The 26666-nt window shown below is 39.4% G+C and overlaps 1 protein-coding gene across 2 annotated transcripts in view; it reads right to left on the bottom strand.

Moving 5' to 3' along the window:
• LOC131663273 (vesicular acetylcholine transporter) overlaps positions 1-26666 on the bottom strand; it is an 897411-nt gene that overhangs the window by 483693 nt on the left and 387052 nt on the right. For both annotated transcript variants that reach the window (XM_058933589.1, XM_058933590.1), the window contains exon 4: positions 15598-15789. In XM_058933589.1, the coding sequence (XP_058789572.1) occupies positions 15598-15741 (144 nt within the window). In that variant the 5' untranslated portion in view covers positions 15742-15789. The remainder of the gene's footprint in view (positions 1-15597; positions 15790-26666) is intronic.

Here is a 26666-nt window from a genome sequence, read left to right as displayed (position 1 = left end):
TTTTTCATAAAAATAAAAATTCACCTTACTTTTTGAACACACCTCGTACATTATAGTACTAGATGTCCTCAATTTTCACCGAATATTCAACCTATTTTTTCTCATATTATTACTATTAAAAAAAACTCAGGATCATGATATCCAATGTATAATATTATGATCTTTTAGAATATCTCATTAAAACTTGGCTAACATTTATGGTTAAAAAGTTATAAACAGTTTTGTGCAAAAAAATTGTAATATTTTCAACTCAAAAAAATTTTAGATCGAAATTTTTTATGAAAACTATTACATACACAGACGTTTATGAATAAAAGTGTTCTCGATTCCTGTATTCAAAAATAGGTAGTATCTGAATACGAATTTTAATATGGCAGTCCCCAAAATGGCATCCGAAATAAAAGATTTTTATCTAAACTTTTGAACTAATTTTGATGTTCTAAAAGAGCATAAAATTTTATATCGGATATCATGATCACAAATTTTTTTTGTTGATTGTATTAATGTGAGAAAAAATAGATTGAATATTTAGTGAAAATGAGAAAAATTGAGAACATTTGTGACTTAATAGATTAAGAATCACAACTTCATTGTGAAGTACATTAATTGAATTATAATAGTTTGCTTGACTTGATAGTTTCTTGATTATCAAATTTCAAGCGGAATATACAAATATATTTTTTGTATTGATTATTTTTATTTTATTTTATTAGTTTTTAAGTTTAAGTATGTCCAGACCGGCAAACAGGAATACTATTTCCTCTGCTGGATTACATAATTTATTATTTGTGTAATGTATGTATGTTTATTGCGATTGCGCAATTAATGTATATATATTCTGGTAAATAAATAAATAAATAAATATTTAACATCTCTATAGAATAGAATAATGATCTTAATTTTCGGTACATTCGCAATGAACCGAGTAGATGTTGCCTTCCAAGACTCAGATCGTGTACCGTGCTTCTGCTGAATAACAGCAAACCATTCATCACAGAGCCTCGAAAGCCTACTGTGACTGGTATTTCAGCAGAATTTTTATACATTTTAATTGTGAAAAATATGAAAGGGACTATTTAGATTGAACAGAATCTTACTTACAAGGTAATATGATAATATATAATTTAAAATTTCTTATCATGTATTACCTTATTTCTTAATGTTAGTAAATTCTTTCTATTATTGTCTCTTAAGATTTCAATATGTATATACTAGATGTGTATACCAGTAATGTCTAAGATATTCCTACTACGAACTGTACTTATACCTACACGGTTGTTTTATTTAATTTTTTCTTATTTTCATTATATGATTACATTAAATTTTGGAACTCTATATACATGTATTGAAAATAGCTTATCTAATTTTGTAATAAATTAAAATTGAAAATTTAAGGTAGATTGACATTTAAAAATAAGCGAGCATCCTTTCTCTCTCTGAAAATTTACGCCCACAGACCAATAAAGAAATTCTAGATACGATTAGAAAATTTCCCACCAATACAAAATTTGGCCGTTATCGCTTCATGGTCCTGAGGAAAGGGATTTCCACCCAACCATCCACTGCTTATAAAAAGCTCTGTACAAGACTGGAGGAGTGGAGTGAGTACCAGGAAGTGTCTAACAAGAAGTGACTACCAGTGACTGAGTACTAGAGGAAGCATAAGAGAAGAAAATTTTGAAGTATATTATCAAGAAGTCAGCCAACATTCAATCTAGAAGTCACCCAATTACATCTAGAATAGAGAGGATGAGAGAGAATAAGGTCAAAGAGCAGAGAGAGCGCAGCCTTAATAACAAATAATTAAATAAAATAAAAGTAAGTAAAACCTTATACGAGGTGTGATCAAAAAGTAAGGTGAATTTTGAAATTTAGCGGGCTACGTCCGTTCGATCTGCGACTTTTTTATTTGGTTATGTCGGTACACTCGTCTAGAACATACGTTCCAAATTTCAGCTTTGTAGTATGTTTGGTTTGTTTGTGAGAGGCATCAAGGTTAGAAGTGTTTTGCGTGCTCCACGATTTGCTGCTGTCTAAAAACATGGATCAAAGAGTTTGCATTAAATTTTGTGTGAAAAATGGAATCAAATGTTCCAAAACACTTGAAATGCTGAAAGTGGCATACGGTGAGTCTACTTTAAGCCAAAAAAATGTTTACAAGTGGTATAAACTCTTCCAAGAAGGCCGAGAAGACACCGACAACGAACCTCGTTCTGGACGCCCCAGCACATCAACAACTGATGAGAATGTTGAAGAAGTGAAGAAAATAATGTTGGGAAATCGTCGAATTACCATTAGAGAAATTGCTGATGATATTGGCATCTCATTTGGTTCGTGCCAATCAATTTTGACGAGTGTTTCAGACATGAGACGTGTGTCAGCGAAGTTTGTTCCGAAATTGCTCAATTTCGACCAAAAGAAACGTCGCATGAGCATCGCCCAAGAGCTACTGAATGACGTCAACGATGATCCAGATTTACTCAACAGGGTCATAACAGGTGACGAAACATGGGTATACGGTTATGACGTCGAGACTAAGACTCAATCGTCCCAGTGGAGGCATTTTGGATCACCAAGACCAAAAAAAGCACGCCAAGTTCGATCAAATGTAAAGGTTTTGCTTACAGTTTTCTTTGACTGCAGGGGCGTGGTGCATCATGAGTTCTTGCCACAAGGTAGAACAGTAAATAAGGAATATTACCTGCAAGTTATGCGCAATTTGCGCGAAGCAATCCGCCAGAAACGTCCGAATTTGTGGAAAAATAAAAATTGGCTTTTGCATCATGATAACGCCCTTGCTCACACATCGTTGCTTGTGCGCGAATTTTTGGCTAAAACCAACACAGTAACGATGCTACAGGTACCGTATTCCCCAGATCTGGCCCCCTGTGACTTCTTCATGTTCCCAAAACTGAAGAGGTCCATGAAAGGACGGCGTTTTGCCACGATTGAGGAGATAAAGACGGCATCGAAGGATGAACTAAACAAGATCACAAAAAATGAATTTTTGAAATGCTTTGAGGATTGGAAAAAGCGTTGGCACAAGTGCATTATATCCGAGGGGGATTACTTTGAAGGAGATAAAATAAAAATTGATGAATAAATAAATATTTTTTGAGAAAAAGAAAAATTCACCTTACTTTTTGATCACACCTCGTATCTGGCTATCCTTTTCTTTCTTTAAGCAATCCGTTTTTTTGGAAATCCAGTAAGCGTAAGTCTGGTGAATTTTCATTAAAGTCCCTTAAGAAACATTAAGCATGAGTCTGGTGTGCTCGTAATAACATTTGGTTATTACATACCGTGCTAGCATACAGTTTTCTCCACGCAATAATATTGCTCGTCCCGGCTTATAAGTTACACGACAGCCAAATCAGAGCAATCCTGAGTTTACACTTTCTCCAAGCTTACCCGAGAGTGACCCTGACGTCACATTACAGTCGTTCTGTAAAAAAAATCTAAAAATAATCATTGGATATATAAGTATCACTTTTTTTACAATGATACGCGACAAAAAAAAAACTTACTGTGCATTGGTCAAGAATTTTCTTAACTATTTTATTTTTTTGAGAACCTTAACAAAAATAGTTGCTCCAAAAAGTGTTATTTTCATTATTTTTCCAAGGTCATCATACCGTATGTGGTCAGATTTCCGTACCAAAACTTGATTACCACGCCTTTTAATAACTTTTTCTACTAGATAAATATCAGGGTACTTAAATTTCTGAAGTTCCTGTTTGTAGGAGCTATTTAGGATAGGGTGATTTTGGATAATCTTTCAAAGTAGTTGCATTTGTTGGTGACACACTCATAACTGGAAATATTTCCGTTGACTAATTGGATGTCTATCCTTTTTTAAATATTTGCTTCGCTTTGCTCACTCTGACTTTGTCACGAACTTAAAACTTTGACTTTTTTCTTCTTCTCCCAACGTCTTGTATACAATTTTTTTTAATACTTGAACTTGATTCCTTGCTGTAACTTGAATAAGTTTCATACCAATAGTTCTGTGTTTGTGATTATTGTAAGCAGCTGTCAGCTCTGGTAGTATGTCCAACAATTTGTAGCTCCTGTGGAGACTAAATTTTTCCACATAGCGCTCTTCAACGTGTGATTAAATCGTTCGCAGATCGAATCTTTAAGTGAACTATAGGTAGAGTATAGATTAATATTATATTTTTTCACGAGTGCTTTAAAATCTGCATTGTAGAATTTCTTGCCACTGTCCGTATGAAGACTCTTTGGCAGTCTACCTTTTGTTAAAATAAATTTCATGGTCACTATTATATCGCTATCAGTTTTCCTTTTAACTGACACAGTTCATGCGTGCATGGAAAAATGATCAATTATCATGAGAAGCCAATTATAGCCGCGATTTTGCTTAGAATAGGTCTGCATATCAACGAGATCGGCTTTCAACGTCTCATCTATACCTCAAACGTCGTAATTTCATCTTGGATAATTACGTCTTATAACGTGTACGATAAGACTGTGGAAAATGAAAAGAAATGCATCGATGTTAAGTTGGTAAATTAGTGGGAGAGGTGATATGATGCCGAAGTTTTAATAGCTCAATCAAATTTCCATAGTAGTAACATTTTTAACGACAAACTGGTGGCGATTCGACTCTTGCTGACGGAAATCACAGTGAGGAAATCCATTTACATAGGTTTTACTGTTCTTAATTTGTCCAAGACTCTCAGGTATCGATTCCATTATGATTACATGGCCAGTGATGTTGGTGAACTTTGTAAGCTTCTGTACACCGAAACGGACAGTCTAGTGTATGAGATCACCAATGTAGATATTATGACGTCATGCGTTGAGATATTCATGAATTTGATACATCAGATTTTCTAGAACCAAAGCAGTTCAATATTCCAGGAGGCAATAAGAAAGTGGTTGGTAAGGTGAAAGAAGAAAACGCCGGAATACTCATGCTTAAGTTTAAGTTGGAGTCAAAAATAAAATGTATAGCGTCAGAGTTCAGAATAAAAATCCAATAAAGACGTCAAAAGGGATAAATAATTTTATGTTAAATGCTACAATTACATTCGAGGACTCGTCAAATGTCTTCGAGAAAATGGCATTCTAAGCTAACAGCAAAAGTCTATCAGATCACGTCATTATCAGTTATATACCGAAAGACAAACAAAGCTCGCACTCAGCGTGCATGACGATAAATGATTCTTGCTATCTGGAACCACCGATACATTTCCTTGGGGTCATTACGGCATTCCATTGGTGGAAAAGGAGAGGATAGAAGCGTTGGGAATGGTTGAAGTCGAGTCGCCAACCACCGCCGCCGTCGCCGCCGAGCCGCCAAAAAAGACTAGAGGGGGGAATGGGTTATATCAATCAGCACCCGAGACTACAAAGCTAATTTTCATCGAGAAAAAGTTACCTGCAACGACAAATAGTGAGCGGCAGCAACAGCAATCTTCTAATTTCATTTTAAGTCAAATGCTCCAAGGAAAAGAAAGTTACTAGAAGCTCTTTTTATCGATAAAATTAAGAGAAAAATTTCTGTGATTGAAATTACTCGAGGTAATTATGATTTTAGTGACAGAATCCAAGTATATGATCACCGGACTGAAATAAGTTGAAATACAATTCGGTGCAAAAGTCGTAGTTAAAGTAAACATACAAATACATTTATTTCATATTTTTCAAATCAAATGTGTATATATATTTATTTATTAATTCTTTAATCCACATAAATTAATTGTAAATTAATTGTAAATTAATTGTATCCGAATTCTCATGATCGTCATCTACACTCCCGCCCAATAATCTTTACCCACCCGAAAACAAAACGACTCTAACTTTGAAACTCCATATCTTGGATGGAAATAAACCTACAGAGCTTTGCGACTGCTCATTTGATAGGTGCTTTTACGTATTTTTGAATGGTGTATATTAAAATTATGCTAACATATTTTCCTTGTGTATATCAGGGCTGGGAGGGAATATCAAAACAAAAATTACGAAATTTTTGTTGTTTCTTTAACCGCTCGTCATTTAAAGAAAAAAAATCGTAGAAAAAATCTAAAAAAAGCATTTTATAGCTCTTTTATTATACTATCCAAAACACTAATTCAAAAATGCTGTTCATCTAAATTCAGCGATTATATGAGCATTTCATTTAAAAACAGCGTCTATATTCATTGCTCTTTATTTCGGAAAATTCGAATCGTAGAAAAAAATTTACTTGGAAGAGAATGTTTATTTTAGAAGGAGAATGCGTAAGCGAAATTTCATAATCATATGAAAATATTTTTTTTTTAGTCACAATATCAAGTAGCCTAATTTTTTCAATATTTAATTTGTCTTTACTTTGGAAGAATAAAAAGGATCATTTATACGTGAAGCTATTCTATTTATTATAGACAAATTTTAACTATATGCATATTTCGATCAACGAAAAATCTGAGTCAGTGTAATCACTATTAAGAAATAGTCATAATGCGATATAGGTTTGTTGAAACTCAATAGTCATGAAAATAATATTTGATTTGAAATAACAACATTTTTGTTACTCTTTTTTTGTCTCAATGTAAGTAGAAAAATCAATCTAATCTATTAAATCTAATGATAACTAATGATTAGAAAAAAAATGTTCTTGTAACCTTTGTTTATTATTTTTTACCATAGTAACATATTGTTGAAGTATTATTGAAGTATGGCACCAAGAGATTTGGGTAAACGTTATCAAGATATTCGATTACACGTAAATGGCAAAGGCCTCCAATGGCTCGGTCGGTAGGGCGACGGACTCGCACCCGGTAGGCCCAGGTTCGATTTCCAGTCCCTGCTGATTGATACAAGTACCACTGAAAAAAATTTCATGTGCTTTACTCTCAGACACATTGTAAACCTTCGTCACTGATTAGCACTGATGGAGCATAAATGGACCGACGTTAAATAAATAAAAACATAAATGGTAAAAGTAATCGTCAGATTGCTAATATTCTTAATATTTCTCGTCGAACCGTAGACTATAATCTAAATAAATTTAAAAGTAGCGGCAGTGTTGAAGACAAGAAATGCTCTGGTAGACTACGAAAAACAACAAAGTTTGATAACGCATTTATAAAAAATATATGTTTGCGTAACAGACGTGTTACAGCTGGACAAATCACTGCTGATGTAAATCGGCATCTAAGAAAATCAGTGAGTTGCATAACCGTAAAGCGTAGACTAAATAAGGCCGATTTGTTTGGAAGAATTGCTGTAAAAAAACCATTTCTGCGGAAAAACAATATCACTAAAAGATTAAAATAGGCTAAAGAACACAAAAGTTGGACTGTAGCAAATTGGAATAACGTATTGTGGACCGACAAGTCTAAATTTTAGATTTTTTGTATTGAAAGATCACTTACTATTCGAAGACGTGTTGGAAAAAAATATTCAAAAAGTTGTATTGTGCCAACGGTAAAGCACGGTGGAGGATCTATTATGGATTGGGGCTGTTTTAGAGGATCAAACGTAGGTGATATTATAAAAATTGATAGAATTTTGAACAAAGAAAAATACAAACAGATTATTCAGAGACGTGTTGTTCCTTCAGGTTGACGCTTAATTGGTCCTGGATTTATTTTCCAGCAAGATAATGATCCGAAACATTCTTTCAATATATGCAAAAATTATATTACGAATTTAGAAAGACAAAAGAAGTTAAAAATGATGGATTAGCCACCTGAATCGCCGGATCTTAATCCAATTGAGTTATTGTGGGAAGAACTAGATAGAGCCGTGAGAAAAAAACTTCCAACTTCTGCAAAAGATCTATAGGAAATAATACAAGCAGAATGGCAGCAGATTTCATTAATGACCTTGGAGAAACTGATCAAGAGAATGCCCAGACTTTGTAAAGCTGTTATAAAACGCAAAGGCCACCATTTCGACAAAAAGAAGGTTTAATGCATCTGCAAAAAGTTTCATCTAAATATTATTCTTTCTTCGTTTCAAATTCAAGTTTTATAAATTAAATTTACAAAATTGTTCATGTAATGTAGTGTCGAATAATTATGAATATTTTAGCTGACGAGTTTTGATGTACATATTTAAATTTTCTATAGATAATAGACAATAAAAAAATTTGCATATTCTCTTCCCACATAATATTTTTTACCCTCATTTCTGTGTACCATACTTCAATAATATATCAACAATATATTATATTACTATGGTAAAAAATAATAAACAAAGGTTACAATAACATTTATTTTTTATTTTTTTTCTAATCATTAGTTATGATTAATTAATCATAACTAATCATGATCAATACATTTTTCTAGTACATTAAGACAAAAAAGAACAACAAAAATTTTTTTATTTCAAATCAAATATTATTTTCATGACTATTGAGTTTCAACAAACCTATATCGCATTATGACTGTTTCTTAATAGTGATTACACTGTCTCAGATTTTTCGTTGATCGAAATATGCATATAGTTAAAATTTGTCTATAATAAATAGAATAGCTTCACGTATAAATGATCCTTTTTATTCTTCCAAAGTAAAGACAAATTAAATATTGAAAAAATTAGGCTACTTGATATTGTGACCGAAAAAAAAATGTTTTCATATGATTATGACATTTCGTTTCCGTAATCTCCTACTAAAATAGAGCATTTTCTTCCAAGTAAATTTTTTCTACGATTTGAATTTTTCGAGATGAAGAGCAATGAAAATAGGCGCTGTTTTTGAATGAAATGCTTATATAATCGTTGAATTCAGATCAACCGCATTTATGAATGAGTGTTCTGGATAGTATAATAAAAGAGCTACGAAATAATTTGTTTACATTTTTTCTGCGATTTTTTTTCTTGAAAGGGCGAGCGGTTAAAGAAACAACAAAAATTTTGTAATTTTTGTTTTGACATTCGCTCTCGTTTATACAAGGGAAATATGTTAGCATAATTTTAATATACACCATTCAAAAGTGCATAAAAAAACCTTTCAAATAAACTCTCGTACAGCTCTGTTGATTTATTTCCAGCAGAGATATGGAGTTTCAAAATTAGAGTCGTTTTGCTCACGGGTGGGCAAAGATTATGGGGCGGAAGTGTATATGTTTCATATTTGCTTCATTTTGTCGTATAATTGCCAATAAATTGACGTTATCTCTCATGAGATGTTTAGGAATACGTGTGTACGTTTGCGAGAGATGAAAACAGTCGATGCTTCTATGTCTGCCCATACAAAAGAAAGCACGCACGTTGTCCTGTTTCTCAGAGGCAATGCCATCGAATATCATAATTGAAATAGGCAGCGCATGCTCGGGATCGATCACGGATTTGTGCTCCTTGAACGGGAAATACTTATCTCCATCTTTAACATCTCCTCCAATAATTTATACTTTGGCTGATTAAGAGATTTCAAGTACACGTAAACATTTTTGAATCTAAGACGATTGGGATGAGCGATAATCGACAAGACTGTTGGTCCTACCATAGTTGAACGGACCACAAATAGTTCTGATGCTAATTGGCAGTAAATCTCCGTAACGTTTGCTTATCTTCCCGTACGATGACGTCAAAATTTTCTACTGGAAGTTTCACAGTTTGTTCTTTGAAATTCATATTCACGAGAAAAAGTTCGAACAAGATCTGGCCACAGGTATGTTTATATATATATATATATATATATATATATATATATATATATATATATATATATATATATATATATATATATATATCTGCTTTTATAGTTTCAAACGTTAGTCGCATGTTGGACTTGATCGATCATATGCAAACGTCAAAAAGCAAAGAAAGAACGAGGATTGGTTATTGATATCATCAATAAACTTACAGGAAGGAACAAAGTTACCGACACGTTTAGCTCGCGGCGATCCAGGAATCAATCCTCTCGACGCAGCTTGCAAGCAACACGATATAGCGTAGTCGAAAAATCGAGAAAATATACAGGTTAGAAATATCGCAGACAAAATTTTAGCTGAAAAAACGTTCAATAGAGTCTTCGCTAAGGATTCTAGTTTTGGTGAGAAAGCAACTGCTTATGCTGTATCTAACGCAATGAAATTAAAATCTAAGTTTGGTATGGGTCTTAAGAGGAGAAAAAGAACCAAGCCGAAAGGACGCAAGAAAACTAAAAAGTTAGTTAATTTGAAAAACGTGATCAAAGCGGCCACATTCGAATGGTCCAAGAGTAAATATGCGCATAAAGTCATCGGTTTTGTTTGGAAAAAAGCTCGTACAACCGTTAAAAGCAAACATTACCGTTCCACGAATTCTGCCAATATCAACGAAGACGGGTGGATAATATTCATAATATTTTTTTATATTATATATAAAAATAATATTATAATATTATTTAATAAGATATATAATAATTAATATTATAATATTAATTTAATAAGATATATAATTTAACCTTCCTCATACCATATTTTGCAGGATTGAGTGCAACTGGTGTTGTAGCTGGTGGCGCCGCGGGAATCGCAAAAGCTGTAAACAATGTAAAGTCTGCAAAACAGTAATTGGAAGAGAAAAAGAGACACAACAAAACGATGGACGCTATTACTCTGGGAAAAGGCTTGTATCTCAAACTTTATAAAAAAAGGTTTGAGATTTATCTGGTGTCAGGTTAAAAAAAAAAGTTCGAAATAAATTTACCGGATAGAGCCTCACAAACACTGACTTGATGAAGTATTCAAAAATTTTGTACATACCAGATTTTCGCGGACTCTACATAAGAAATGACTTACCGAGTTCTGGACCATGTTATCAGAAATCAGCTATAGTCAATCTTGACGTCGAAGGAACAGGGATGCACTGTGTGGCTTATCGGAAAATGGGGAAAAACGTCATATCTTTTGATAGCTTTGAAGATCTTAGGTCACCTATTGATTTAATGATGTATCCTGGTGATATCGAGATCAAACATAATACAAAAAGATATCAAGATTTCAATTCTCACGTATGCGGTCATCTTTGTTTACAGTTTTTGTGCGAGGATATAAAAGTAAAGGCAATGCGAAATTATTGGTAGTCATGTTCGGACAGTCATGGAGGATTCGTTAATTCTGACTCTCTAAGTGACTCCATTAAACCATTTGTTTTCGGATACTTAAAATCATCAATGCTCACACTGTTGACAAAGCAAAAGTCACTGTAGAGCTACCAAGCACGTAAGCTTCAGTTTTTTCTTTACGTAAAGAACAGATCATATCCAAAAAACTAGAGTTACTTTTATCCAACGCATTCACGTACTTATCGACAACTTGACTGTCATCCTCATTCAATTTGGATAAACTGTTATAAATTTGTGTATCGCTATGCTTAATAGTAGCATCAGTATCTCCACTGCTAGACTACAGGTTTTCATTCTTATCACTAGCAGTAACAACCGTAAAATTGTGACGAGAGCAAGCGTTGCGCTTGTTCTTCTCGGTATTTTTCCCCATTTCCCCCTCTCTCATGAAGGCACGATTGCCAGCGTTGGGCGCATTTGAGAATGCGCCTAATGCATGGTCTTTATTTCAGTCGACGGAGATTGCCGAGCGAGGCCGAGCCGGCCCGAAGCCGTTTAAGTGGATGGCAGAGAGAGGTGTTAGAAAAAGAGAAGAAAAGAAAAATAATCATTTTTATTTTGTACAATAACTTAGAAAATTCAGTAATGTAAAAGGTTAATTATAAAAATGTTATTAAATGTCTAGAAGTATATTTTAAGAAACAATAAAACTCTTGTCGCGATAACTGAATTAAGGTCTCTCCGATTTATCCCTATAATTATATAAAATAACGAATAATTATTTTGTATAAGAAGCCAGTTGAAAATCACATCAAACTTTATACTATTTTATATTTTTTCTTGTTTTTTTATTTATAAAAAAAAAAAATTAATAGAGAAATTAATAGTTGATTATAACTAAACATTATACCTATTATTAAGTTATTGAATATAAAGATCTTTGCGCGAAACATACATAAAATAAAATAAATTAAACACTACAATAGCATATGATGAAAAGAACGATACATCAAGAGCCTTTTCTGGGCTCTTAATGAAAAAGGCCCAAATTCGAAGTAGCTCCTTCAATTTTTGGAAAATCCACGCCCTCGGGCCAATGAAAAGATATAATCTTCCGAGATAACATATTTCAAAAAAGCCACGAAGATGAAGGCACTCCACAGCCTAAAGAAAGAGGCATTTCATTTCCCTCGCCTCTCCGAGGTGATAAGCTAGCTGAGGGAAAAATCGAAAATTAGTCCAATACCACCAGACTCCAGAAAGGAAGCCAAATCCAGAGAGAACAATCGTGATTTTAAATTTTAAGCGCGCAAAGCTCTATTTATAAATTATTTTCAAACATAAGTTTTCTTGAGAATATAAGTAAGTAAATTCTACATCATTCCTCAATAAAAAAAAACTTCATCTTTTCCAATTCGACTTTTCGCTCCACGAGGTAGAAAGATTTGACTCGGCCGTTTTATCAATATACGCAAGTCGCCTACCAGGCCCCGCTTGTTACATAAATTTAATTGACATAATTTAAATAGAATTTCCCGGTTCAGGCACATAAAAGTGCAAACCAAAAAAACTCGAATTACGCGACAACTAGGAGCCAAGCATTGAAAATCGTGATGTCAAAAATTAAATAGTATCGGGGTAATACCACTCTGGATCTTATCCGACATAATTACTTTCGTCATATTCCTAGAATAAACGGACTGCTGTTCGTAAATTTCTCACGGAATATTGAGATGAAAAATATAAGGGGGATTAAAGGCAATGCAAGGTTTGATATTTGTAGAGGTTAAAATATTGATAGAAAATAAAAATAATTTAATTTATTTGTAACGAGCTTTCCCTCTCGTTACAAATCTTTTTAAAGGTGGGCAAGTGAGACGCTCTCGCTCAAAGCTTTTTTCTTTAACATAACTACACAAACGCGTGTGTACATAATCTTCGTCTATCGCAAGCGCATAAAATCTTAATCTAACAACGCTTTATAAGAATAAACCACTCAAACCACGCGAAACAAAGGAACGATATTGCCCGGCGAGTGATCGCCTTGCGCCTTGGCGACTCGCCGACTTACAACTAGTACGCTGGCCGTGAAGATAGCCGGCGCGTTAACGCTTTGCTACCTTCTTGACCGCGCAAGTCACCGTATTACGAGAGAGAGAGAGATTAAAGATAAAGGATTTGACCTGGCTGGAAATCCACTGGCTTCTCGGGAAAAAGCTGCTATTGGCAAAGCTGTTCGTGAGAGAGAGCTGCCGCTGGCAACGCTGTTATCCAACCCCTTTGCGTCGAGAGGATGCCGCCACACCAAACTAGGGTTGGTTGCTAAAAGCTGGCCCGAACTGACTGTTGCTAGTGACGTCAGGCTGCAAAATTACCGGTGATGCTTTTTTTTTGATGAACCTTGGACCTCATTCTTCCTTCCGTTTGTTCTCTCCCTCTTCACGACTCACTACCGAAAACTCAACTGTCTCGCGCACGCATTTCTTAGCGTTGGTCTTCTCGCGGCCACTTGCTCGCGCTTGCTTGCATCCCTACTTGATCTTTTTCTTAGGCGGTACGCGACGCGCGGCTTATCAGTCACGCGTCACACGCCTGCCTAAACCTGCATAAGCCAATGCTCTCACTCTCTCTCTCTTCCTTCTCTCCGTGCTTCTCAACTTCGAACGCGCTCGGTTCCGCTGGTCAGTCCTTGGCGCTGAAAAACAAAAGCTAAGTGTTACGGACATTCTTAAATGCGCCTAATGTTGGGCAACACGCCTTGCCAAAAGAGGGGAGGAGGGAAAAACATAGACGAGGAGTAAGCGTACGGCTTGCTCTCGTCACATATTACAATAATCTAAAATAAAATAATTATTGTATGTATCCTGAAACGCAAATACAAATATTATCGCTAACGTGCACATGACAAACTACGCTTAAATTCATACTCAGTAATAGAAACGAAGTAAAATGAGATTGACTAAGGGAATGAAGCAAAGTAATTCGCTCGACAAAATTTATAACGTAGAAGGAAGCGCGGATTACTCTATTACAAAAAAGTTCGGCGAATCTAATGGCAAGCCGATGGAGAAATTATTTAATCGGCAAAGCATCAAGTACATATCCTGGAGCAAAGTAAAAATGCAGATCAAAGAAAAATAATAGACGAAAATAGATAATATCACTTAAATATTAACTCTTGTCTTCACTTAATTTAGCGTAGATGCCACAGGTGGTGAGATTGCTCAAATGTCGATAATTCCCGCTTTCTCAAAAGAAGTTGCAAAAAGTTTGGTGGCAACAAATAATTAGACATCCTTGAAATAGTCGATATAAAGTACAAAATGAAGTAATCGAGACTTAGCGACGAACGCAATTCAGTTATGCGGCACGGGCAGAGACATCCTTATTTCACCGGGGCTGGCGACTCTCCTCCATTTTTTCTCCTCGATCTGTTAACTCCTCTTTTGAATTTGTATAGATTAGAGTGGGCCGAGGCAAGCATGTGTGTATGCATGTGAGTAGTTGGGCATAGCAGATAGCGACCTTGATTGTTTGCGTTGACGAGTGACTTAGTGACGAGTGCTAATCTGTTTGTGTGGTTTCCTCCAATATCTCCAAAACTGCCGAAAAATAAAAAAAATTAGCATAGATTTTATGTTCTAACGTAACCAGCACGCAACTCTGAGCAGAACTCATCGCTGTGAGAAAGAGAGAGCAGCGGTGGTCATGGGCCAAGTTTTGAGTTGCCGAACCACCTGTTACAACTTAAAAAATTCAAGTTGATAATTTCGAAAATTATGGTATTAATACGGAATCTGAGAGTGATCGCTATAAATACTTATTTACAGATATGTTTGTTTATTTAATATCACAAAACTTATTATCTTAAAATAAAATTATTGGTTTGATTAATATCAACAAAAACCTTTTATTTCGTAGAATATAATGGCGTGTTTCTTTTTTTTAATTTAAATAATAAAATTTGAATTATTAATGAATTTTCAAACATGCAAGACATTTAATTGTTAATAAAAAATTATATAATTTTTTGCGCTCGCTTTCGATAATTTCCGCTATACGTATAGGTTAAACTCTATCTTGCAAGGTATTTTAATTTGTTATAAAAAATTATCTATTTTTTATAACTTTTATTGGTAGTTGGTTACCAATAGAAGAAAACTTACATATTTGATTTCTACGCATCCATGAACATAAGAAAAGTGCTTTTGGTCCATTGCAAAAGCACTTATTTAACGTTTTTGCTAAATTTCGTAAATATCATAGATAAAATATTAAAAACAGTGACGTCGTGCTCCTTACATGGTCAAAATTCCGAGAACAAGTTTCCACACATTTACATAGGTGACACGGCAGCGGTAGATCGATATCACATCAATCAAAATTCAAACAACAATGCTTAGATAAATAAAAAATCAATTGAATCGAAAGAATTAACTTAAGAAAGACAAACTAACTTCTGGGAAGAAAATTAACTTCTGGGAAACGAGAATTATCCTCAATAAGAAAGTTAAAATTATTGAAAATAACCAAAAATATTTCAATAGTAATATATTATATAATGGATTAATTTTAATTAAATATAAAAAACTTGCCCAGTTAATGGTGCTTTGCCTCCGTTCAATAAGACGCTGCTGCAGTTTAGGGCCTGATCCAGAAAGAAATGCTTTCACTAAATTTCGAGATTTTTCCAGATGCTGAGGAGCAATGGCTTCAACTTGAGCCAAGTATTTTTGCATCGTTATTTCAAGCTGTGGAACGGGTAATTTTGGTAAGAGGTCCTCTTTCTGGAAACAATTTCATTGATCATCTTCCGAATTAACTGAATTACACAGAAGTACAAAGAGCTTATATTTTAAGATGATATTGTCGTAGATTTTTGGCAATGTTTACTCTAATAGGGATTCGTCGCGGTTTACCCTGTTTATATAGGCACTAATTGATTGCTTATCCTTATCTCCGGAAATGTTTCAATGCCGTTTACGTAAGAAAAGTGTGCAGGAATGCGTTAGTCCACTATGACGGCGGAAAACACAAAATATTCCAACACGCACAGATTAGAGTAATCGTAGGAAATGAACGGCGAATATAACAAAAGAGAAACAATTATGACAATAAAAGTGAAATTTAACACATGCCATAATCAAGCGGATACAAGTGTGGCGTGAGAGTGATAGAATGACAAGCGAAGCGAGAGAGAGTATTCCAAGCAGGTACTCACAGAACGTTTATGTATATGGTGCAATGTACTGCTTAATGCTTATGTCGAATATACCAGAAAAGAGACAGCACCGATGGAAAGCATTAACGCAACAATTAGATGGTACTATGGGTGCACACCACCCATATATACGTAGATCAAGCCACTGCCCTCCGTTACTTCGCTGTAGAAGTATCTCGTTAGCAAACACTGTCGCAGAATTACATCGTTCACAAAACTGCGGTATACCCATCCATATCGATCCAAGGGTCAGAACTGCAACTGAATACTGGGCACATGAAACAGCTCAGGAACAATGGTTTATTAATAGCAACTGCGAGATGAATGGCAAAACGAACTAGAAGGCGACTACAATGGTGTAATCCGGAATAACAACTTAGCGATCTATCCGTTTGAAAAGCATGAGCAGATTATTCGTCTTCGTGGGCCTGACTCCTCTTGTCCGCGCAGTGCGTCAGTTTTCCCCTCAATTCACGCACGCGGTAGCTCGGACGCCGTGAATGTGCTTGTTTTTCTTCCTTTCTTTCTTACTCCGTGTCTCTCTGTCTCGCTCTTCCTACTATGCATAGATAAGTCACAATACGCGCGACCACGTATTTGTACTATGTATTTATTCCCGTTCTTTTACTTACCTTACGCAAAAACATACGAGGTGTATCCGAAAACTATACGGTATACTTTCTGCACTCTGCTATTAATCTTCGTTATCGGGCGAGTGATACCTTTAATGTAGTACTCATTGGATTAATTAACGCAGTTTTAGCGGCTTTTTCAGTTTTCAAAGCAGTCCTAGAAGTCAGCTTTCGTAATAATCATTAGTGCACTCGTTGTATTAGTTTGAATCGTCACTACGTCGGTACCGATATCCTTCGAACAGCATTTTCAATTTTGAAAATAGCCAAAAATCACAGGAAGAGCTGTGTCAAAATGGCTCAGAGGCTAGCGAAGGTATACGATTTGGTGCTTTGTCAAATATTTTTGTACAAGATTTAACGAATGTGCTGTCGTATTGTTGCGATGAATAAGCCGTTTGACTAAAGTTGAGACCGTTACCTTCTTATTGCGTCTCGTAATCGTTTTAGAACTTCACGGTAATATTTTTTATTGATTGTTTGACCTTGAGGAGGATATTTATGATACACAACACCTTCAAAATAAGAAACAAAAACAATCATCATTGATATAACATTGCTCCAACTTTGACATGCTTCTTCCGGTCTTAGCGATCCAAAGTGCTTCGAGTATGAAGACTGTTATTTGATTTTGGAACCATAAATAAATAACCATAAACCTATGATTTATTACTAGTAATGGTCTTTTTGACTACATTTGGATGATCAGAAATCATTTGCAAGTTATCCTGAACGATTTCAAAGCAAAGCTTTTTCTACTGTTCTGTGAGAAATTTTAGAATGAATTTTTCATATACACGAATCATTCTCAGTTTCTCTGTTTAAATTTCTCAAACAGTGATTTCAGGAATTTCAAGATCATATTCTAGTTCCCGCACAGTCAACCAGCAATTTTGTTCAATCGCGAGTCGTACAAGATCGATATTTTTTGGTGTTGTTATGCTTGAAGGACGTCTGAAGTGCGTATTACTGACAAAAGATTGGCGGATATCTTTAAACAGTCTGCACCACTCCTATATCTGACTTTTATCCTTCTACATCATTATAACCGTTTCCACACAAGTCTTTTTAAATTTAAAGCAAAAGTTGATCAAATTCGCTATTAACTTTTTCAGTTATTTTTACCAATAAACAAATATAACGATCAACAAAAAGACTCTATAAAAAATTACGCTATGTACGATAGGAGATGTCTTGACATCAACTGCGACATCGAGAGAGTTTCTAAAGAGTTATAGTTGACTGTGATACCCGACAAAATATACTCAAACGTTTTGACGCGAATATTCAGAGGTATTCCGGATAAATTTTATACACATCTCGCAGATAGATATTATAATTAAAGAAAAATCAATATAATAATGAATATATAAATGATATAGATAATAATCATTAAATAAAATAGGAGGAAAGTGGTATAACGAGCTAGAAATCCTGCTCGTTCTACTACCCACCCTTCTGAATTTGTTATTTGAATATCAATTTACAGGTAAGTTTTACAATTAGTGAATTAACAGATATAAAGTAGCAGAAACATATATATTTTAATAGATCTTGTGAAGTCAATAACAAAACATCTTAGTGTAATTAAATACTTATCAAAACTCGATTTTTGTTATATCATATTAAAATGATGTATACCATAATGAAAAAATATCTAAATGATACAGTTTTTCTAAAATGTACGACACTTTATTTAACAAGAGCGTGTAATAAAAAAATAACCAATAAAATGTACAAATTATTAATATAAAAATTAGAAATAATTAATATTTAGCAATAAATTAATTTTTCAAAAATCTTGGCTTTATTAGAAATCAGTGATATCGGTCTATAGTTTATTGGTAGTGATTCATTTCCTGATTTATAAATGGGAACAATTTTTTCAATTTTGAGAGGAAGGGGTTAATAAGTTTTACAAACGAGCTAACCCTAGCGGGAACAATCATTACTTCGTTACAATGTTAATGATATATAATAATACAATACCATCAACTTCTTATATTTATGCATTATACGAAAATTACTACTCAAATTTGATCTGTTGACAATGTCAATATCATTAATTTTTAACTCATTTTTGAAAAAAATATCTTTTACACATTGAAATAAGTACATGGAATACATAATGGATCGTTTCTATATTTCATACCAATGTATCCAATTCTACAAACACCCATGAGATGGAGTGATGCTTAAATCAGCAAAAACCTTGCAATATTTTTATATAGTATAAAAATTATTATGTGTTGTGACGGTAAACGTCAAATTAGCGCTGACTATTTAGCTTAATTGCTGCCTGTGAGGGCAGCACCTGCCGGGGGGGACAGAATAGGTAACGAAGGAATTCGGCACGCGAGCAGACGGAACGCGCGCGAACGAATTTGAACCAGTGAAGCCTAGACCATCCTAGTGTCCGTCCGCTTTCGCTAACGCAATCGCCAATTCACGTGCCGTTATCAACGATACGCCAGATCAGCTGACAATCGAGAGTGCCAGATAGCCGTGACAGCTGCCTCCAAGGAGCCATCCGGACACCAGTTGAAGGCCAAGCAGTGTGCGTGTGTGTGAGGTTTCGCCATCGAGGGCGAAACCACTCCGTGCGCGCATTCGCGAGCCGCGAAAGAGACAATAGAAACAGTTCCACTCTGTGCGAGGTATTCGTTTTGTTCTCCGATCGCCTGCAATTATAAGGTAAGCTGGCCAGCTTAATTTCGCGATCGCGATTATACGAATAATGATTTGATTCTAACATTCGATGCGTGCATGTAACGGCTCTAATAACAAAGAGCAGCGAGCGTACCGGCAAAGCGTGTTGTCGACGAGCGAGCGTGCATGTAAACAAACGCGCGGGCCGACCTTTTGTGAATTTTGAGGGATAATAAAAGATCCGATTTACATTACTAACAAGTGTTTTCATTGATTCTCTCATCTCACATAGCTTCCACTCAATTTAGTATAGGTTATTGATGATTATTGGTTGACTGACGCATACTTACTCGTGCTCTCCCGGAATAGTAGTGACCATTGACGATTTACGCGCGCCCTTTTAATATAATCGCGCGAATATAATAATTAAACGGTTTTACCCCGTTACATGGCGCCCAACGTTAAAGAACCTACGGTGTTTCTGATTGTTCAAAACACCGGTTCTTAATATTAACCTTGCGCTCGGTCAACCAGCAGCTCAGGTGGCAGTCAAGTGTTGTTGTGCGCACTCGACACCGAAAGCCACAATAGTAAACAAAACCTATTAGCTAGCTTGCGAAGGCCCGCCGCGGCGAAAAATTGTAAATACTAACTGTGAACGCGTGCGAGTGCGACCGAAAGATTCTTTAACGTAAACACCAACGAATTTTGAAAGTTGCCGTAAATAATATTATACCCGTTGGCCCGGGGAAAACTAACACCGGCAATTTTCAAACGAAATTAATTTAATTGAATAATTTTATTTGACATTGTCGTAACGTAAAAGTGTTTTTTTTTTAATATTATTAAAAGCGGTTGTTGGTGATTACGCGCAACGCTCGTTACAATATTTTAAATACTAACTCACACAGCCGTACTAACAAACAGTTAGTACGTCTGATAGGTAGGATAATTATATTGCGTACTAACGAGCGAAGAATCTTTCGGCAAATAATTCATAAAACGCCATTGATCAAGCCCAGTGTTGGCTAATAAAATTTTATTATTTTTTTTCATTCGGCGTACGAATTATAACGCAACACTCGCACCCGCGTAACACAACTGTAAATTTTACATAGAATTTAAACGCAAGCGAACAAACAGCAATTATGGACCGCACTCAGACTGAAGTAGAAAATTGGGTATGGACGCTCCAGGAAGAGGAAATCGAAGAATACCTCGACCAGCTGGAGCTCAAAACTAGCGGGAGCAAGCTCTCGAGAGCTGCACGACTGCACAACTGGCTACTCGGCGACTATTCCGCAGCAGATTTCGCGGAAGCCGAACACCAAAACAGCAGTCCAGCCAAAAGAGCTGCCCTACGCTCGGAGCTAATTGTGTCCCTATACCAGGAACACACAGCATCCGAGCAGGAAGGAGAACACCCGCTAGCCCAACTATTACAGAGTGCGGACGTAATATCGCGAGTTCAAAAAACCGCGATAAACATCGCGAATGCCCTGGACAGCGGAGAAAAATCAAATAGTAAGAAGGAAATTACTATAACAACTGACGAAGGCTACCAGTTTAAACTCCCGCCGGCATTCGCAGTGATGATACAAGACCTCATCTTCCGGTCCACGGAACATGAGAGAAAATGGGAGGTACAAGACTCAAGGAACTCGAATGCGTCTGACCTAACCCAAATAATGCAAGAAATCGTCCAGACCAACATCAGGGTGCAGGAACACATGGACAACCTAGCAACCAGGATTACGGAACTGGAGAATGCCGTACACAAAATTATGCGGCAAGACGAGTCGAACAGTTCCAATGAGGAACCGCAACCCGAAAACACGCGTAGGAGCGTCGCATTCCAGGACACATTCACATGCCACTACGACGCAAGGCTACCCCAGAGCACTCCAGCCGGACCCGGACTGAGGCCCACGGGGGCCCCCGGCAGGACCCCCCGCCGAACGCCCCCTTTCGGAGAGGGTGGACAGCATCAACTCGGTGGAGTTAATGCTGAAGTGAACAACCACCCGCCGAGCATGTGGTCATCCCAACAGACGTCAAGCTCGTTATCGACAACAAGGGACGTCGGCCGCATCGTCAGAGGGTGGAAGCTTAGGTTCTCCGGAGAAGGCAACGCGAGCATCGACACCTTCTTAACAAGGTTAGACAACTCGAGGAGCAGCGCTGGACTTACGGAAGACGAGATGCTCACAGCTGTCTCCGAGCTACTCGCCGGTCCTATCCTCGTCTGGTTTGAGGCGATGCGGAATGAATGGTTCTCCTACGCGGATTTCAAGGCAGACGCCAGAGCATGGTTTGGAACTAGCAGGCAACAGCAGCAGCGTCTAACCAAAGAGGTCCAAGGCCGATATCAGGGCCCAGACGAACCCGCGAACGTATACATCGCGAACCTGATGGGCCTAATGAGCCGGCTAAACCCCAGAATGACGCACGAGAGCCAGCTGGACCTGCTACATGCCAACCTCCTGCCGGAAATCCAAAGCCAAATACGGAGATCAGAAGTGGACTCCGTACAAACCCTAAACGTCCTGGCCATGACGGCCCAGAACAACTTGCATCAGCGAAGGATGGAGCGGACGATGCCAGACCCTCAGTCGACTTTGTATCCTGAGATGGCGTATCATCCCCGCACCGACGCGAGCAAGGGTCGTAAAGGGAAAGTGGCTTCCATGTCCGGTGACAAACCGGAAGTCAGCGATAGATTGGAACGCATGGAAAAGGTACTCGAAAAGGTGACGCACCAGGTCGTCTACACACCGACGCCCCCGGGGGCGGCACCTAACCCGAGTCTGGAATCCGTCGATGGCGAGAAGAAGGTTCCACCCATCGACGTATTCAACCAAATGCTGTTGTCCCTTAAGGAAATATCGGCGGAAATGAAGAATAACCGCGCCGACAAAAGCTCGACTTCCGAGGACCGAAGTAAAAGGCCGGAGACTCCCCGTAAACGAGGAAGAGAGTTCTCTGGGCCGATCAAATGTGCCGAGTGCGGCCTACTGGGTTACTATAGGAAGTTCTGTCCCCAGTGTAATAAGGGAAACGAGCAAAGGAGTGGATAGGTGGGGTTGACCCCATTCCTTCATCCAGTAACCCAAACCCCGTCGAAGAGATCTCGCGGCCTCCGCCAACACAGCCCGCACCGTTAGAAGCGAGCGTGTTGGGCGTCGAGAACGAGAACTCCCTTGCTGACGCCAAAGATAAGCGTAGCGGAAGAGTGCGCTCGGAGAAGAAAGGTTACGACGCTGATAAAGCCAAAGACCCTAGTCCAGCCGAGGCGGTGACGTACGGATCGCACACACCCTCGGGGGCACGGGCTAGGGCAGACAAACCGTCGAAGAAGAACCTCATGGAAACTCCGATCGTCCGAACCAAAGGAGCTCGGACGACAAGTAACGTCACTCGACCACGCAAGAGCACAATGGTTAGCGCTATAACAAATAAAGAGCAAAGCTGTGGAGCCGTCGAAGCTGTTTCCCGATATTCCCCGGAACAAGAGACGCGTTGGTGGCTACCGGTGAAGATAGGGGACTTCCAAATACGGGCCCTCTATGATCCGGGAGCTTCCACCACAGCCATGGGTAGTAATGCTCTACAAATAGCGTCTGTGCTGGGCGTCAGATTGGACACCACCCACGCGGGAACAGCAGGATTACCAGACGGTCGTAAGTTAACGATCGTCGGTCACGCCATGCTACCTTTCACCGTGGGAGGATTGACGATGCCGACGAGAGTAGCCATCCTCCCTACCCTCGTCGAAGAATGTATTTTAGGAGTGAACTTCATCAGGTTGTTCAGAGCGGTACTTGATCCAGACGATAACACGTTGCTGTTCAAGGGATCGCAGGCCAAAATGGAGCTAGAAGTAGCTAGCTTGGAGGCTGGTCCGAGATTAGCCACAATCGGGCTAGCCGAGGTTACGGCTACACAACAGACCATGCTGCAGAAGACCATCGACTAGGCCCTATCCCGAGCCCCGACGGGCTTGGGGTGTGCGGCAGGCATCGAGCACGAGATTCGGGTCGGTGATACGAAGCCAATTAAACAGCGTTACTACCCAGTATCGCACAAGGTCGAGCAGGAAATGCATAGACTGGTAAGGGAAATGTTGACCCAAGGGGTAATCGAACCAGCCGACAGCGGCTGGTCGAGCCCAGTGGTCATGATACGCAAGAAGGACGGCTCATACAGATTTTGTATTGACTTCCGGAAGGTCAATAAAGTCACCGAGCCGAATGCGTATCCCTTGCCGTTTATGCAGGATATATTAAGTCGCTTGCGAAACGCGCGCTATATATCCACGCTCGACCTCAGTAGCGCGTATCACCAGATCCCTCTCAAGATCGAATCTCGGCCGATTACGGCCTTTACCGTACCCGGACTGGGACATTACCAGTTCGTACGAATGCCGTTCGGTCTCTCGTACGCCGGTGCCACCTTCCAGCGGTTGATCGATAGTGTGATCGGCCCCGAACTAGGCGAATTCGCCTTCGCCTATTTGGACGATATCATAGTGGTATCGTCCAGTTTCGAGGATCACCTACGACACTTAAAAACCGTATTGGACAGGGTGTGCGAAGCTGGCCTCTCGATCAATCGAGAGAAAAGCGTCTTCTGCAAGTCTGAAGCCAAATACCTCGGCCTGCTGATCAACCGCGAGGGGATCAGGCCAGATCCTGAAAAGGTGCGCTCTATCATGGAGTACCCACGGCCAGGAAACGTGCGACAGCTGCGCACCTTCCTGGGGGTAGCTTCGTGGTACCGCAGATTCTTGACCGACTTCGCCACGCACGCTCAACCGTTAACGAGGTTAACAGGAAAAAAGAGCGGATATGTGTGGGGAGAGGAACAGGAACAAGCCTTCGCCAAAATTAAGGCACTCATGATGTCCGCACCATGCCTGGGATTACCAGAACCCGATGGGCAATACGTGCTGGAGACAGATGCTAGCGCTACCGGAATCGGGGCCGTCCTGATACAAAAAACAGGAGATGGCGACCGAATCATAGAGTACGCTAGCAGAGTCCTTAATCCGGCTGAGCAAAACTACTCAGCTACGGAGCGCGAATGCTTGGCGGTCGTGTGGGCCATCCAAAAATTTCGCCCATACATAGAAGCGTACCCGTTCAGGGTGGTAACTGATCACAATAGCCTGAAATGGCTATACAACCTGAAGAATCCAATTGGACGTCTCGCCCGATGGGCTTTACAACTTCAAGGCCATACTTTCGAGATCGAATATCGAAAGGGGGCAGACAACGTATTGCCCGACGCCTTATCACGCGCTTTCGAGCCCACGAGGGCAGAGGTTGGTGCAATGGACCAGCCGAAGCCAAGGGACAGCGCCTGGTACACGGATCAATTCCGACGCGTCGAAAGCCAACCAGAACAATACCCGAATTGGAAGGTTGTCGGCCGGGTGATGTATCACCAAAAGCCGAACCATGATCATCAAGGTGGAGACGGATATGGCGACGAATGGAAACTCGTCGTGCCCCCGGAAGAACGCAAAGCGGTGCTGTTCGAAAATCATGACCTAGAGACAGCAGGACACTTAGGACGCGAGAAGACCTTCGCCCGTGTCGCCCAGTCCTATTACTGGCCGGGAATGTACACGGATGTGAAGGGATACGTCCAAAAGTGCCAGGTCTGCCAACAGTGCAAGGTCGAACAGCGACCACCGCGCGGGCTCATGCAGGACCGAACATGGTCTATGCCTTGGCAAGTGGTCGCGGGTGACATCGCCGGACCCTTTCCGAAGAGCCCACGAGGGCACGAATACGTCCTGGTATTCATCGACGTATTCACACGATGGGTCGAATGTATACCCATACGTAGTGCTAACGGCAAGACGATCGTGAAGGAACTTAGGGAACGAATAATCCTACCTTAGGCACGCCGAAGATCTTCTTGTCCGACAACGGCACCGAGTTCCGTAATCAGTTGGTGGATGGGTACCTGAGAGATCAGGGGATAAAACGGACCTTCACCGCAACCTATACCCCGCAGGCTAACCCTACGGAAAGGGTTAACCGTACCTTGAAGACGATGATAACGTCGTATCTGCAGGGGAATCATAGGGAATGGGACCGAGCGCTACCCGAACTCATGTTCGCGTTGAATACGGCCGTCCATAGTTCCACCGGGGTTAGTCCGGCCATGCTCAATTACGGCAGACAACCGGGAGCCCCGAATACTCTCCGGAAACGGATGGACGAGCTCGCCGAGCGAGAAGAGAGTTTGCTTCGAATCGGGCAATGGAACGAGCACATGCAGAATAGCCGTTCCGCCATTCAGCAAGCTCACGAGAGCGCCTCGGATGAGTCCCTGAGGCAGTCTAAGTACTACAACGCTAAACACAGGGACCACAGGTTTAAAGAAGGTGATTGGGTGTGGAAAAAGAATCGCATACTGTCCTGCGCTGCGCAGGGCATTTCCGCGAAACTAGCACCCAAATTCATCGGCCCCTTTATCGTCACGAAGGTACTCGGCGCCAACTCATATCGCCTCGCCAACCAACAGGAGGAGGTCACGGAGCTAATACAGGCCAAGGACCTTAAACCCTATTATGGACGAGATGACGATATACCGGAAAAGGGGACCCGAACACGAGACGACGACGAGACCGCTACCACCGAGGGAACCGAGGCGATGAGCGTCCCGCCCAACGCGAGCGACACATCGATACACGGAAACGGGAGCGCCGACACTTCAGATAACACACTCCGAATTGACGACGTGACAACTCCGAAATCACCTCGCCGTACTCGCCGTAATCCCCCCAGCCGAGTCCCGCCAGATATCCCTCCTACTAACCCGACGAAGCGCCCACGAGGAAGACCTCGTAAGTCCGCGCAAACAACACACATTACACAACATCGACAAACAACACGAGCCCCTCCTCCCACCATCGAGAAGAGGAAGAGGGGCAAACCACCGAAAGCGACAACCGTGGATGCATGATACACGGCGAACGAAGGACCTGGGAGACCGACGCCAAGGACCCCACCTTCGATTCCGGCGACGAAGGCCCTGGGCAGCCGAACAGGCGCCCACCTTCGATATCCAAAATTATTTCAGGATACTAACTCGCTGGACATTTACAGGATGCAGATTACGCTCGAACAGTTCGAGCAAGCGGCAGCCG

The sequence above is a fragment of the Phymastichus coffea genome, unplaced genomic scaffold (assembly GCF_024137745.1).
Source record: "Phymastichus coffea isolate CEN01 unplaced genomic scaffold, Cenicafe_Pcof_1.1 PCOF00032, whole genome shotgun sequence".
Taxonomy (NCBI): domain Eukaryota; kingdom Metazoa; phylum Arthropoda; class Insecta; order Hymenoptera; family Eulophidae; genus Phymastichus; species Phymastichus coffea.
This window is presented reverse-complemented; position numbering and strand designations above follow the sequence as displayed.